Here is a 15,406-nt window from a genome sequence, read left to right as displayed (position 1 = left end):
CCCGCAAGCATGTCCTTCTGCTCCTCGGTGAGCGCAGAAGCGGACCCAGCCTCCTCAGGCGGCCACCAGCGGCCGCAGAGCTGCGCCGAAAGCAGAGCTCCGGGGGGTCGCTTGCACCCGGAAAGTCCGCCCGCCACGGCCCCATCACTCACTTGAAGAGGCGGTCCAGGGGATTTTCCTGACAAAGGCCACGGGCCGACTGCTACTAGCCCTCAGGGCCATAGCGGCCCTCGCTGCCGACGCCGCCATCTTCAGCTTGAGGGAGCTCGGCGACCTGAGGTCACGACCCCGGAAAAACCTGCCGCCGTCAGAGCGCGGGGATCTGCTTCCGGGTCAGAGGGGGCCGGGCAGCGAGATGGGGAAGATGGCGGCGGCCCTGGGCTCCGTGGCTACGCTAGCGACAGAGCCTGGGGAGGACGCCTTTCGGAAGCTTTTCCGCTTCTACCGGCAGAGCCGCCCCGGGACCGCAGACCTGGGCGGGGTCATCGACTTCTCGGCGGCCCAGGCGGCCCGCGGCTCGGGGCCCGTGGCCCACAAGGTACGAGAGGGGCGGGCGCGCCTCCCCGACGGCTTGCCTCGCTTCCTGGGGGGGTTTCAGTGCCCTCGTCACCCCTTTTCGCTTCCAGACTGGAGGTGATTGAGCGACCCCCGCCCTCCGCGGGCACGGAGTTGAACTGCCCATGAAACGTCCCGCTTTGGCGATGAAGAGCTCTGCCGCTGGTTTCTCCACGTGGCCATTCGTGGCGGTGCGCTCGGTCAAAAAATGCCTGGGAATGGGTGTTTATACCTTCCATTAGCTGTCCACTTGCATTTCTACTTCGATTTGGGTAAAAAAAAAAAAAACACCATAAACCGTGTTCGTAGACGTTCGGGTAGCGCTCAGCAGTTTTGAAAAAGCAACCACCCGAATAATCCCCGAGCTGAGAGGGATCGCTGTTGTCCTGAAAACTGGTACCGGTCTTGGCAGAGCCTCCTGGGAAGAAGGCGTTCAGAGGTTATTCAGAGGTGATCTCTCCAAGTTGAAAGGGATAACGAGTCTAAGCATCATCCGTAATTTCTACCTGTGGGCGCACGGGGAGAATCACGGCTACAGTGTAATGTGTATTTCCTTTGCAGTTACTTTAACCCTTGAGGATGCCGGATCCCATAATTTGCCCTTGGTGTTGTCCGCAGGTGGCTGGATGAGGCATTCTTTCCAAGCTTAGTAATAGTTCTCAGTAAGATTGGAATGCCACCATACCACCATGTTTGTACGGATCTCAGCTTCTTAAGCAGCTTCACTTGTTAGCAGAAATGGTCTTAGAGTTGTCAGAACAACATGCAGAAAGTCTGCACGCCTGCAATGATACAGTTGATTCATGGGAGAGTCCCTCAGACCCTTACTCGGCTACTTTTGCCCATAACTTGACCATCATGCATACTTTTAGAATTAAGTCTCCTGAGAAGGAGACATTGTGTGAAGCACGTACCTAGAACAGTACCAGTAAGTACTCAATAAATACACTATGGAGTAATAAAAACTTTGGTATTTAGTTACCCAGCTCAAAACAGATTGAAAGTAGCAACTTATGGCATTTAATATGATATGGGTTTCAGGTGTACAGCATAGTGGTTAGACATTTATATAACGTATGAAGTAATCACCTTGTAAGTCTAGACTCTAGTACCAACCTGACACCATGCATAGTTATTACAATATTATTGACTATATTCCTGAAGCTGTATTTTACATCCTGTGACTATTTTGGAACTGCCAATTAATCCTTTCCCCTTTTTCACCCAGTCCCTCAGCACCCCTCCCATCTGACAGTCATCAGTGTGTTCTCTGTACCTGAGTTTGTTTCTGTTTTGTTTGTTCATTTATTTAATTTTTATATTCCACATATAAATTAAATGATACGGTATTTGTAAAAAAAAAAAAAAAGGTAGCAACTTAGAGAAGAAAGTTACTATTAAAAGACACCTAATGAGAGCAGTGGAGGAAGTAATGGCAACAGTTTGGCAAGGGATGGGGGCAAGGGGACAACAGAAAAAATTTTTAAAAGGTCAGGATTGCCTTAGCCAGTTTGGCTCAGTGGATAGACCTTTGGCCTATGGACTGAAGGGTCCAATTCCGGTCAAGGGCACATGCCCAGGTTGCAAGCTAGATCCCCAGTAGGGGGCCTGCAAAAGGCAGCCAATCAGTGATTCTCATCATTGATGTTTCTCTCCTCCCTTCCTCTCTGAAATCAATAAAAACATTTAAAAAGAAAATCTCAGGGTTTGGTTCAGTTTAGCATATGATATTTTAGGTCCTTTAGGGTGTTGCTGAATTATAATACACTATTAAGTATGGTCTATTTAAGAAATCACAAAATGTTTAAAAACATTTTATCAACCTTTAGGTACCTGGAAAAGTTAGCTTGGTCAGGACTCTCAGAGAGTTCCAGATAGCCATTTTATTATGCAGACTAGTTAAACATCAGCCACTTGTTGGTATTTTGTCTGGAAATCTCCACACTTGGTGAAGTTAATAGGATGATAGATAACATCTTTTTGGAAGAGTTCATTTGATGTATTCTAAGGCAAGCTAGACCTAAGTTTATACATGGAAGATTAAAGTTGTTTTTTTCTAAATGTCTCTATTTTAGTGACTGCATTGGATCTCTTAACCAATTTAATGAGCCATCTATAAGGTGCTCTATATGCAAGTAAAACTCCCATGAGCCCCTGAAAAACTTAATCCCTAATTAATTAACAAAGACAAAAGGTTTCAAGTTTCAATTTGAAGTTTTATCTAAAAGATGCAAATAGCCAGGCCGGTGTGGTTCAGTGGTTGAGCATAAATCTATGAACCAGGAGGGCATGGTTCGATTCCTGATCAGGGGGCATATTCCCGCAATCCCTGGTAGGGGGCATGCAGCAGGCAGCTGATCAATGATTCTCTCATCATTGATGTTTCTATCTCTTTCACCCTCTCCCTCTCTGAAATCAATAAAAAATATATTTAAATAAATAAGCAAATAAAAGAGAATACATATTGTACTTTTAACAAACAGGGTTCCTAATGTTTTATTGACAGATTGTATGCTTAGAGTACTCTCTTTCCTTTCTCACTCTCCCCAGCCTGGTGTTCCTCATAGCTCTGTTTAAACACCAACTGTAGCCCTAGCTGGTTTGGCTCAGTGGACAGAGCGTCAGCCTGAGGACTGAAGGGTCTCGAGTTCGATTCCGGTCAAGGGCATGTGCCTGGGTTGTGGACTCGAACCCCAGTAGGGGGTGTGCAGGAGGCAGCCAATCAATGATTCTCTCTCATTGATATCTCTATCTCTCTTCCCTTCCTCTCTGAAATCAATTTATATTAAAATAAAAATAAACACCAACTGTATACAAATACCTCAGAAGCATTATTAGCCCTAACGGAAGTAAACAGCATTGTGACTCGGTATTCCAGCACACCAAACACTAGAGTCCTAAAAGCAGGGGTCCTCAAACTTTTTAAACAGGGGGCCAGTTCACTGTCCCTCAGACTATTGGAGGGCCGGACTATAGTTTAAAAAAAAAACTATGAACAATTTCCTATGCACACTGCACATATCTTATTTTGAAGTAAAAAAACAAAACGGGAACAAATACAATACTTGTATTTGCATGTGGCCCGTGGGCCGTAGTTTGAGGACCCCTGCCTAAAAGAAATCACAAAGGTATGGTATCATAAGAAAAGGTAATCTTTAAGGCAAAAATCAGCTTGCTTCTTATTACTACTTAATTCTGTATAGCTCTCTAGTGTTTGTTAGTATATGGATGAGGAAACTGAGGCTCTAAAGTGACTTACCTAAGTCTTATATCAAGTAAGTGATGGGACTAAGTTTAGGATCCCGGACTTAAGACTCCTAACTTTGCCCCATAGCAGAAATATCTTTAGAGCTTTGAAGTTCTCAGGTTTGATCTGTAAAATAACTTTAGCCCTCTAATTTGTTTCCTTCCTGCCAGGTGGTCAGATCTCAGCTGAGTGTGTCCTCAGTCAGTGACCACGATGCACACAGAGCAGGACTTCAGCCAGTCAGCAATTGGCGAGCTTATGGACTGGAAGGCTATCCTGGTGAGTGCAGCTGACCTACAAGGTGAATTCAATCATTTATCTAATTTTAGAAAAGGAGCTAGCAAATATACAAAAGAAGAACAGCAAACATACAGAAACATTCCACTCTCCAACCCCTCCTAAATTCTGCCTCATCTAAGATTTCCATTTATGTAGCACTCCTAAAGGACAGAACAGGAGTCATTAGTGCTGCTTATATTGCACACCAGGTACAAATGAAAAATAGGACATGAACTCTGGGCTTCCTGCCACAACTCTCTGAACACCCACCTACTCTGGCAGAAAAACCACTTTGAGTGATAGAATAATTAATAATGGTCACTCCAAACTGGCTGGCATTGCTCTGTGGTTGAGTGTCAACCTATGAACCAGGAGGTCATGGTTCGATTCCCAGTCAGGACACATGCTGATGTTGCAGACTGGATCCCCAGTGTGGGGTGTGCAGAAGGCAGCTAATCAATGATTCTCTCTCATCATTGATGTTTCTATCTCTCTTCCTCTCTGAAATAACTAAAAATATATTTTAAAAAATAAAAATGTTCACTCCCGTCACAAAATCCCTGTATTCTCAAATGGCATAACAACAACTTAAAAATTATTGGTATCATCAAGGCTGAACATTTGAAAAAAGCATTACAGTAATGAGATCAAAAGTCCTAAAATTTTAGTGATATTGGGTAGCTCACTTTGCAGATAAAGTAATAAGATTAATTATTATGAACTATTAAGAAGATATGGAAATGTTGTATTTGGCCAAGTAATCTTATATCTGTCATCTTGTTTCTTTCTAGAGGACATAAAGTTAACATTGCATTTGTGATTTCAAGTATGGATTAAAAGCAAGTGATACCCCTAAAAAGAAATATTAATTTTTGTGCTAAGGGCCGGGTCTATATTATAGCTCTTAATATAGCATGACCACTAAAGTATTTGTTAATAACGTGGGAAGGTGTAACATCTTTTTAAAAAATTGTTTGGGTGGGGTTTTTTTATGTCTTGATTTTGAGAGAGAGAAAGACATCTATGTGAAAGAGGAACATTGATTGGTTGCCTCCCTCACATGCCCCATCCAGGAGCCGAACCCACAACCTAGGTATGTGCCCTGACCGGGAATTAAACCCACCACATTTCAGTGTACAGGTCAGTGCTCTAACCAACTGAACCACACTGTCCAGAGCTGGAAAGTGTAACAGCTTTAATACATCCTATATAAGGCCTCATGAACTTTAGTTCTGTATTAAAGAACTAAAGATGATCTTATGACTGAAGTCACAGAGGAAACAATCAATTGGCCTTTACATATGAAAGCATTGCTCCCCATGAGTTTAGGTAAAGGAGCATGCATCACCATCAATCTTTTAATCACTTTGTTCTTGAAGGTTGCCCTTTACCTTTCAGACCTAGCTCCTCTTTTCAAGGCCATGTTTCTGTAATTGTGCCTTCTTCCCTTAACCAATTGTTCAGGCTACAAGATTGTTAACCCTTCTTTGGTTTTCTTTTCTCCAAATTGGTGTCCTTGGTTTTCTAGGATTTTACACTTAAGCGACATCATTTAAGTTGGTACCTAAATGTGTCCCTACAGTCTTTATTCTGATTTCCTAGCCATTATAAGCTGCATTTAATAGAATTATAATAATGTCCAAAACATGGGGGATGACAGTTTCTTCTTACTCTGACTTGATTGGAAGGATTGTGTTTACTTGTGGATTCTATTAATTCTGAAGGAGCCTGGGCACACCACATCTTGTCCTTCTGAGAGTAAGCAGGAAGATCATGGTTCTGAAGACTAGAAACTGAATCTGAGGAAGAGTAGACTTGAAGGGGAACATGACAGTGTCGAACATTTGAAAAGTTGTGCACAAGAAGGGATGGGAAGTAGTGCATACTAGTGGTTAAGGCCTAGGTTCTGACACCATACTACCTGGGTTCATGTCCTGGCTCTTCTATCTACTATTATATGACCTTGGGCAAGTTTCTTAAGTAGTACCCACTTTATAGTGAGGATTAAATAAGAGTATCCTAGTAAAGTGCTTAGGTCAATGCCTGGCACATAGTAAATAGTCATTAAATGTTAGCTGTAAAGCTTGAAGTATTAATCAAGAAGAAGTAAAAGCTGCCGAAACCGGTTTGGCTCAGTGGATAGAGCGTCGGCCTGCGGACTGAAAGGTCCCAGGTTCGATTCCGGTCAAGGGCATGTACCTTGGTTGCGGGCACATCCCCAGTGGGGAGTGTGCAGGAGGCAGCTGGTCGATGTTTCTCTCTCATCGATGTTTCTAACTCTCTAATCTCTCTCCTTTCCTCTCTGTAAAAACTCAATGAAATATATTTAAAAAAAAAAAAAAAGAAGAAGAAGAAGTAAAAGCTAATGTGGGTTTGCTCTGTGTGTCAGAACCTAAGGCCAATTCATGAACATTTGAAAGAGGCAAATTTTAACTCAGTGAAAGGATGACAATAGTTGTCTGAAATAGACTGCCTGAAAAGGTATTAAATTTCCTATCACTATTCAGGCTTGGACTAGGTCAGGGTATTCTTCCTTTAATCGCATATTTGGGGGCGGGGTGTGCTGTAATTTTTCTTTTTACATGGTGATAGCATGGTAGATTATTGGGGGTTTCATATCTTTTTTCTTTCAAAATAAAGACAGTCTTGTCACTCTCCTAAATTATTTGGATAATTTTACTGGTACATGAAATGCAAAAGTGACCTCCACATTTACAAGCAAGTATTCTCATTCCTGTCCTCCAACTTTAGAGAAAGAAGAGTTCCTTCAACTCAGCCAGTCCCTTCACCTCTGACCCCACTTTCTTTCACCTCCTCTGGCTTTCAAGACCTTGCTCTGTTCCTTTCCACACTTTCACTTTTAGCCAGTTCTCTTCAACTGGCTCTTTCCTCACAATCTATAAGCATGCTTCAGTCTTTTTAAACCCGAAAATCCATAAACTCTCCCCTTATTTCTTTATTCTTTGACTACTCCTCTGCCTTTGTTTCTTTTCTCAACCAGGCTTTTAAAAGATATCTCGTCAGAGGGGAGGGGGGTTGAGGGGCTCAGTGAAAAAGGGGAAGGGATTAAGCAAAACAAAACAAAAATATTCATAGACACAGACAACAGTTTGGTGATTACCAGAGGGAAAGGGGGGTTGGGGAGAGGTAAAAGAGGGGAAATCGGGGAAAGATGGTAATGGAAGGAGACTTGACTTGGGGTAGTGAACACAATACAATATACAGTGGGGCCTTGACTTATGAGTTTAATTCGTTCCGATACCAAGCTCGTTAAGGAGTTCGTTAACTCAAATTACTCTGTCAACGCAATGCAAAAAAATCAGCCAAGAGACAGCTGGTATCTCAAAGAACTCGTTAGGACACTCGTAAGTCAAGGCCCCACTGTATAGATTATGTATTGCAGAATTGTACACCTGAACTCTACATAATTTTATTAACCAATGTCACTCCAATAAATTCAATTAAAATTAAAAAATATATAAGACATTATCTGTATTACTATCTATTGTCCTATCTCCAGGTATTTCATGAAGGATAAAATTTTTCATCTCTTTATCTCTGGTTCCTAAGAAAGTGCACAGTGTGTGTCTGTTGAATCCTTGATGGATTAATCCTTGCCATGCATAGGATTCTAGTTAAATGTTATTATTGCTCTTTTACAAAGGGAGAAAAGTGAGGTGAAATTACTTTCAAAGTTATAAGGATCTTCTCAGCATACATGCTGTAGGTATTTGCATCATGCCATACTGAGCAGATGTACATACCATATTCCTTCCCTGCTATATTAGTCAGGAGGCAGAAATCACACCAATTATTTTAACCGTGATAATTTATAGACTCATTAGCTAGAAAATGGAAAGGGCAAAAGGGGCACACTGAAATATCAAAGGTATTAACTGCAGAAGCAGCCACCACCTCTGTACATGGTGACACTGGGTGAAAATTTGAAGGGTGACTTTGGCGGTTTCAATTCTAAAGTTTGCTTTGGGATAACACAAATGATAATTGTGGAATGTTTGTTTCCCTTGAGAGTAACCCAAAAGGCCACGGTATTTGCATAATGGTAGATGGCTAGTGATCATCAAACTTACTTTTTACTAACTTGAAGGAATTTCTCTTCTTCTAAAATTGGAGAATAGGAATGAGAACATTTGTTTGTAAGAATGGAAGCCACTAGAAGCATGAGCAAAAGAAGATGGAAAGTAAATATAAAGTAGAGGGTATAAGGAAGTCAACAGAAGTAAACTGTCTGAATAACTGATGGAGAATTTCCTCCTCTTCTTTCTTTCCCACCCATCTTTTATATAGGTTTTATTTTCATCCCAAACCCCTTCCTCCCAGGTTACCAGTGGCACTGGGTGAAGCAGTGCCTTAAGTTATATTCCCAGAAACCTAATGTATGTAACCTGGACAAACACATGACTAAAGAAGATACCCAAGATCTATGGGAACAGAGCAAAGAGTTTCTAAGGTAGGTTTTATCAATCACAATAAAGTGTTAGCATTCAGCTCAAGTCATCACAGATCTTTAAAGGAACTATTTTATAACAATGCAATGAAAGTAACTGGCCTGTTTATTTTTCCCTCATTTCCACGCAAAAGCAGCAAAATTATATTCTTCCCTCTGGAACATTTGGGCAGATGCTTTGACAATTATATTAAACTAGAGGCCTGGTGCACAATATTCGTGCACTTGGGGGTGGGTGTCCCTTAGCCTAGCCTGCTCCCTGTCTCAGTCCTGGACGCCTTGGGGGATGTCGCCTGCCGGCTTAGGCCCGATCCCCTCACCCAGATTCCCCCATCCCTCTCGCAGTCTGGGACCCCTTGCTCCTTACTGCCTGCCTGCAGCAGAAGTGGGAGAGGCTGAGCCCAGCTTCTGGCTGAGCAGCGCTCCCCCTTGTGGGAGCCTACTGACCACCAGGAGGCAGCTCCTGTGTTGAGCATCTGCTCCCTGGTGGTCAGTGTGTGTCATAGCAACCAGTTGTTTTGCTGTTTGGTCATTTACATATTAGGCTTTTATATAGGATTGAAATCCATTTGAAAGATTTGCTAATCATAGCTTAGATTAGCAAATCAGTAATCATCAGATAACCCATTTTCATTCACCTTCAGCCCTTTTTTCTACTTAAAATGAGTTCCTGTGAAGACTGGTATCCTGGCAAAAAGTAACATTGAAAGCTCTTTACTTCTGCTCTTCTAGACAAAATCAATTCTAGCAGCTGTTTTATGGTAGGTCAGTTGTTCTTCATGAGAACTAATGTTTACCTTAATGTTCTTTCAACATTTCTTCATTCCACAAATATTTCTTATGGGCCAGTCATGTACCAGGCATATTGCTGAGCATTGGCGATACAAAGATATGTAGGCCACTGTCCCTGTATTCTGGAATACATCATCTGTGGCAGGAACTCAATATGACCAGGAATAATTATAATAGAGCTCAGCAAGAAAAATGCTGTGGGGCCAGAAGAAGAAAAAATTCTTTCAGGCAGGAAGGAGGTGTCAGAGAATTAAAAAATGATATTTTTAGTTCATTGTCTTCCTTTTCCCCTCTGTCTATTTGAACTGGGTCTTCAAAAATGACTAGGAGTTTGGCCAGTCAGAAAAGCACAAACACTGTTTTGGGTACAGAAAGTAGCCTTCAAAAAGAGGTAATATTTAAAAAAGTAAGTTCTGTGAGATAGGAGCACAGGATGTGTGCATTTATTCAACAATTACTGAGTTTCTGCCATGTGTCAGATAACTGTTTAAGTGTTAAGAGATTCAAAGACACTTCCTGCCTTTCAGGAATTTGTAGGTTAGTCAAGGACAGAGACATCTATATATATAAAAGCCAAGCGACCAGAACAACCAGTCACTATGACGTGCACTGTGGCCAGCCAACCAGCCCGATCGGGGGTGGAACCAGCCAGCCAACCTCCCGTAGCCCCTCCCCCTGGCCTGCCCAGCCCATTCAGCCCCAATTGGGGCAGGCTGGCTGGACCCCACCCGTGCATGAATTCATGCATCAGGCCTCCAGTAACCATATAATGTAATTTGGCAGGTACAGGAATCCTATATAACAAAAAGCTAATATGGAAATTAACCAAACAGCGGAACGACCAGCTACTATGACACACACTGACCACCAGGGGGAAGATGCTCAATGCAGGAGCGTCCCCTGGGCCTAAGCCGGCAGGCAGACATCCCTCTCTCAGTCCAGGGCTCTGGTCGTCTGGGACCCCTTGCTTCTTACCGCCCGCCTGCAGCGGAGGCAGGAGAGGTACCCACCACTGCCACTGCACTCGCCAGCCGTGAGCCTGGCTTCTGTCTGAGTGGCACTCCCCTTATGGGAGCACACTGACCGCCAGGGACAGCTCCTGCATTGAGTGTCTGCCCCCTGGTGGTCAGTGTGTGTCATAGCGACTGGTCATTCTGCCGTTTGGTTGATTTGTATATTAGGCTTTTATTATATAGGATTATAGGAATGGTCAGTTAGGAAGCTAGATTGAGGTAGATTATGGAAAATGCTTCCTGGAAGTCATGAATAGAATTGTCAAGAGGAGAAGCAGAAAGAGAATGTTAAGACCAGATTATAGTAGGCCCTCGGGTTACATCGGAGATCCATTCCTACGGCGCAACGTACTTTTTGCCGTAAGTTGGAATCCACCTACATAAGCACCTATGTCACACACATGGAGTACATACACAGCAGTAATGAAGTGAAACAGTAAAAAAAAATTTAAAAGAAAGATAATTCCTGACCTTTACTTGTAAATAAATAAAAAACAAAGCACATATGTACATACGTCGAAATGATGGCACTTTTTTATATATATAAATAAATGGGAGATGGTGATGTATCCACAGAATGACATACATCGAGTCTAATTTTGTGAACAGACCTATTTTTGCTTCTAAGTTCAATTTCTTATTCATTTTCTACTTAAAAGTTTCGTTTTCCCTGACCATAGAAATGTAGAAAGTTTCTGTGGTTTTTCTATGGTCCTCCCCATCCTTCTTTCCCTGCCTTCCCTCCGAGACTCCTCACTCTGTTTCATTGAGCAAGTTACTTAACTTTTCTTTTTTCTTTTTTTAATATATTTTATTGATTTTTTACAGAGATGAAGGGAGAGGGATAGAGAGTTAGAAACATCAATGAGAGAGAAACATCAGTCAGCTGCCTCCTGCACACCTCCTACTGAGGGTGTGCCCACAACCAAGGTACACACCCCTGACCAGAATCGAACCTGGGACCCTTCAGTCCTTAGGCCAGTGCTCTAACCACTGAGCCAAACCAGTTAGGGCAAGTTTCTTAACTTTTCTGTGCCTCATAGTAATCCTTTCCTCTTTTGATAATGTGAAGATTAAATAAGATAGTATGTGAGAAGTCCTAGAACAGCCTCTTAAGACTCTATACCAGTTTTGTGTGTTCTATTTGTAGCTTAATGGTTCTAATGGTGCAGTTTGAGTGAAATTAGCCCTTTGCGGTCATTTGTCTACTCTCAGCCACCAAAGGTTTTTTATGTTTTTACCGTTCCAGTCGTATGTCTGCTCTCAGCCACCACAGCAAGGAACCGTACGAATCTTTATTCATTCATGTATCAGTTCATAATTTCTCTGAAAGCTCGTAAGTGTCTAAGCGACCTTGTCACGAACCAAAACATTGCTCCGACAAATCGGAGATATCGAAACAATATAAACAAATGCGGTCGTTTTACATTCACCATACAAAACACCGTGGCGAGTCAGTCGCCTTTTGAGAGTGAAGAAATCGACAAGCTTCGGAGATACTTCGCAGAATTTCAAATAAAGCTTTACAAATTACGTTTAACTGTAATTAGGCATTCTCGCTTGTTAAGATATTTCAAGTAATACTCCAAAATGGCAAAAAGAAAGTTACTGAAAGAAGTGTACTACGAATCTGAAAGTAACGATGAAGAGTTTTATTTTGGCACCTTGAATACTGACTCTGACGTAGAAAGTGATAACGTTTGTAGTGATTCTACTAGTAGTGATGTAGTTCCAAAAAAGAATTAATAAATCTTGTTTATCCTTCATAATCTTATATGTTATGTATCACCGCTCTTTCAATAGAAGTTAATTCCGACCAGTACGACACCCATGTCCAAATTTAATACGACCGCAAAGGGTTAGTTAAAGAGAGCTTAGAGTTTGTTATTAAACCAGCCTGTGTTTTCCTTGTGACAACAAATTCCAGTTGTCATCTTCTAAGATAGGTCAGACAAATCTCTTTAATAAATCATTCTGTAAACAATAGTGAGATAGTTCTTTTGTCTAATGAATTATAAGAAATAAAAAATGTTAAAGTCATACCTTCTATTGTGAAGGGTGGAAGAAATTGATATGCTCAGACATTGCTGACAGTATTAAAAACAGATTAGGGACTGAGTTCTTCTGTCACTCCCTGATAATGTGTTTGTTTCCTCATCTGGGAAACAAAAGGATTGTACTAGATAAGCCATTCGAGGTGGTAGAGTCATGGTCAGTTAGGGTATATGCCAGCTGGACATTAATGCCAGCTTTTCCCATGTTCCCAGAGCACATCAGAAAGAGAGGGGGTCTGTCGTTTAAAAATATTCCCTTGTAGATTCTGATTATTTACCATATCATCCACATGGAGAACCACTGCACTAGGGCACCTCTAAGAATCTTTTCAACTTTTAATTTCAACTTTCTACGTTTCTATGGTCAGGGAAAACGAAACTTTTAAGTAGAAAATGAATAAGAAATACTTGAACTTAGAAGCAGAAATAGACTGTTCACAAAATTAGGGCACCTCAATTCTGTTTTGTTCAAAATTTATTGTCAGGGAATAATGTAGCTAGAGATTCTTTTTTTAAAAAAATATATTTTATTGATTTTTTTTACAGAGAGGAAGAGAGAGGGAGAGAGAGTTAGAAACATCAATTGAGAAAGAAACATTGATCAGCTGCCTCCTGCACACTCCCTACTGGGGATGTGCCCGCAACCAAGGTACATGCCGTTGGCCGGAATCGAACCTAGGACCCTTGAGTCCACAGGCCGACGCTCTATACACTGAGCCAAACTGGTTAGAGCTAGCTAGAGATTCTTAACTAAGAGTATAATAGTTAGGTGTAAACATCTTCATTGCCGCATTGTCTATAAGAGGGAGGAAATGAAAACAACCTAAGTGTCAGTAGGGGGTCAGATAAATCAGGTATGATATACCCTAGCAGCAGAATGCAGCCACTACAAAATCTTACTTCCAGCCCTCTAGCAAATCTAGTAGGGTCTGCAGTTACAATGAATAAAATCATTTCTAAGCATATCCATCACTACCACCTTAATCTAAGCCACCACCATTTCCCGGTGTCTGTTCCTGTGCCTCTTCAATCTGTTTTCACGGTGTAGAAATCATGTCACCTCTCACAGATTCACGTCAGCAGTACCACAATTCGTTTCTGATGCAAACCATCAGAGTTAAGCCAGGACATCGCAAATTATGGGTGTGGTCTCCAACCAAACTGCCCTCACCAGCCACAAGTTTGGGAGATCCCCAAGTTACCCACACTTCTGACCAACTGGTTACAGATTTAGGGGAGTTCCATGACTCAGGTTCAGTAGCTCTCTTGAACCATTCATGTACCTATGATTACAGTTTTATTATAAAGATTACAAATCAGGACCACCCAATTAAGGGACACACAGGGCAATGTCTGGAAGGGTCCTGAATGCAGAGCCTCCATATCTTCTTCCCATGGACTCAGGATGGGTCACCCAGGAAACTCTCCCAGGCCTTAGTGTTCAGAGTTTTTATTGGGTTTTTACTGCTTAAGCGTGATTGGTTGAATCATTAGTCACATAGTTGAACTCAATTTCTGGCTCCCACCTATCCCCTGAGGTCTGGCTAATTAATTTCACTACTCAAAAGGCTCAATCCTCTAATCAGATGGTTGGTTTTTCTAGCAGAACAAGCCTACATCATGAGTCATTTTAACATAAACTCAGGTGTGGTCTTTGGACCCAAGTGAATAACAGAGACATCCTGTCTTCCTAGGGTTTAAAAGCCTCCCACATATCAAGGACAAGGGCCGGTCAAATTCTTTGTTATACATGTTAGGTGGCTCAGGAGGCGGAGGAAATAAAGAGAGCCGAGTTAAAGAAAAGGAAAGGTTTATTCTGCGTCCCCGGGCGACCCACAGACCCCAAATACAGGGCCAGTGGATTTGAGCCCACAGGGAGGGGGTGGCTTTGTTTTATACTGCGGTTGGGTAAGGGGCGGGGACATGAACTGAGGAAGTCCCTGCCACAGGGGGTCAGCAGGGTATTCAGGAAGGAGTCAGTATCTGTGTGGGGGTCGTGTGGATTTTAGGGAGAAGCTGCTATCTGTGTCTGGCACGTTGATCTGTTAGAAATTCCAGGAGCGTGGGGTCCATTATCTCATCAGACGGCTGCATGTATCCGATCCTGGGCTCTCTCCGACTTAACATCACAATCTCCAAATACTTAGAAAAAAGAAAAAAATCAGAAATCATTACCATAGCCTACAAAACCGAGATGATTTGGCCCCCAGCCATCTCTCCAATCTCATCTCCTACCATTCCTTCTTACTTATTCTCTAGACATACTGGCCTCCAACACAGCACGGTCTTCTGCCTAGAAAGCTTTTTCTTTAGATAACCAATGGCTTGCTTCCTTCAGGTCTTTGTTATAATATCACCTTATGAGAAATGATTTCCTTACCATTCTATTAACAATAGTCCTGTTTTCCCTCCTCCTTTATCCCCTTGCCCTATGGCTTTATTCTTCAGTGCATGGTAGTTAACAAATATTTATGGAATTAATTAATTAATGGATACTTTCTTATACCTTTTGGATTTTGTGAATATATTATCTAATAAAAAATAACTTTAAAGAGTAAGTCAAGAGGAAATATAAACTTAAATAAAGCAACTGTGTTCCATAAGCTTATAAAATGCCTTGTATCCATTTTTTTATGTGTGAAAGCTTTTTTAATTGATATTCTCAGTGTGGAAACAACTAATCCTTTCCCTTTTCTACTCCTTCAAGACTTTGTTATGGAGCTATTATAACATTTGTTATAGTGAATCCAGTCATGGCTCAAGGAAGCAAGAGCTCTGGATGAAAAAAAATAAATATAAAAAATAAAACCCAAGAAATGTGCTGTTAGAAGCCAAGATAGGAATATGTTTCCAGACTAAGAGAAGAGCCAACCATCTCCGTAAGCCTAGAATTTGACAATTACCACCTAATTTAAACTAAGGAACTAGTTTGGGTAGAGAGGTGTTAGCAAAAGTCAGATTGCAGGAAATGGGGGAGAGTGAGGGTGGCAAAAACTGA

The 15,406-nt window shown here is 41.8% G+C and overlaps 2 protein-coding genes across 3 annotated transcripts in view; one reads left to right on the top strand and one right to left on the bottom strand.

Annotated features, from left to right (window-relative positions):
- SLIRP (SRA stem-loop interacting RNA binding protein) overlaps positions 1 to 301 on the bottom strand; it is an 8,899-nt gene extending 8,598 nt beyond the window's left edge. Inside the window, exon 1 of the mRNA XM_006778832.2 lies at positions 153 to 301. Coding sequence (XP_006778895.1) covers positions 153 to 249 — 97 coding nt within the window. The 5' untranslated portion in view covers positions 250 to 301. The remainder of the gene's footprint in view (positions 1 to 152) is intronic.
- A 33-nt stretch (positions 302 to 334) lies between these two features.
- The window catches only part of ALKBH1 (alkB homolog 1, histone H2A dioxygenase), a 22,090-nt gene continuing 7,018 nt past the window's right edge, over positions 335 to 15,406 (top strand). The window contains exons 1-3 of one of the 2 annotated variants that reach the window (XM_006778833.2): positions 335 to 538; positions 3,973 to 4,081; positions 8,390 to 8,552. In XM_006778833.2, the coding sequence (XP_006778896.1) occupies positions 356 to 538; positions 3,973 to 4,081; positions 8,390 to 8,552 (455 nt within the window). In that variant the 5' untranslated portion in view covers positions 335 to 355. Of the gene's footprint in view, positions 539 to 3,972; positions 4,104 to 8,389; positions 8,553 to 15,406 lie in introns of both variants that reach the window. The other variant, XM_015558036.1, reaches the window with a different exon arrangement.

The sequence above is a fragment of the Myotis davidii genome, unplaced genomic scaffold (assembly GCF_000327345.1).
Source record: "Myotis davidii unplaced genomic scaffold, ASM32734v1 scaffold309, whole genome shotgun sequence".
NCBI lineage: Eukaryota > Metazoa > Chordata > Mammalia > Chiroptera > Vespertilionidae > Myotis > Myotis davidii.
Note: the sequence above shows the minus strand (reverse complement) of the source record. Positions and strands in the feature narration are given on the sequence as shown.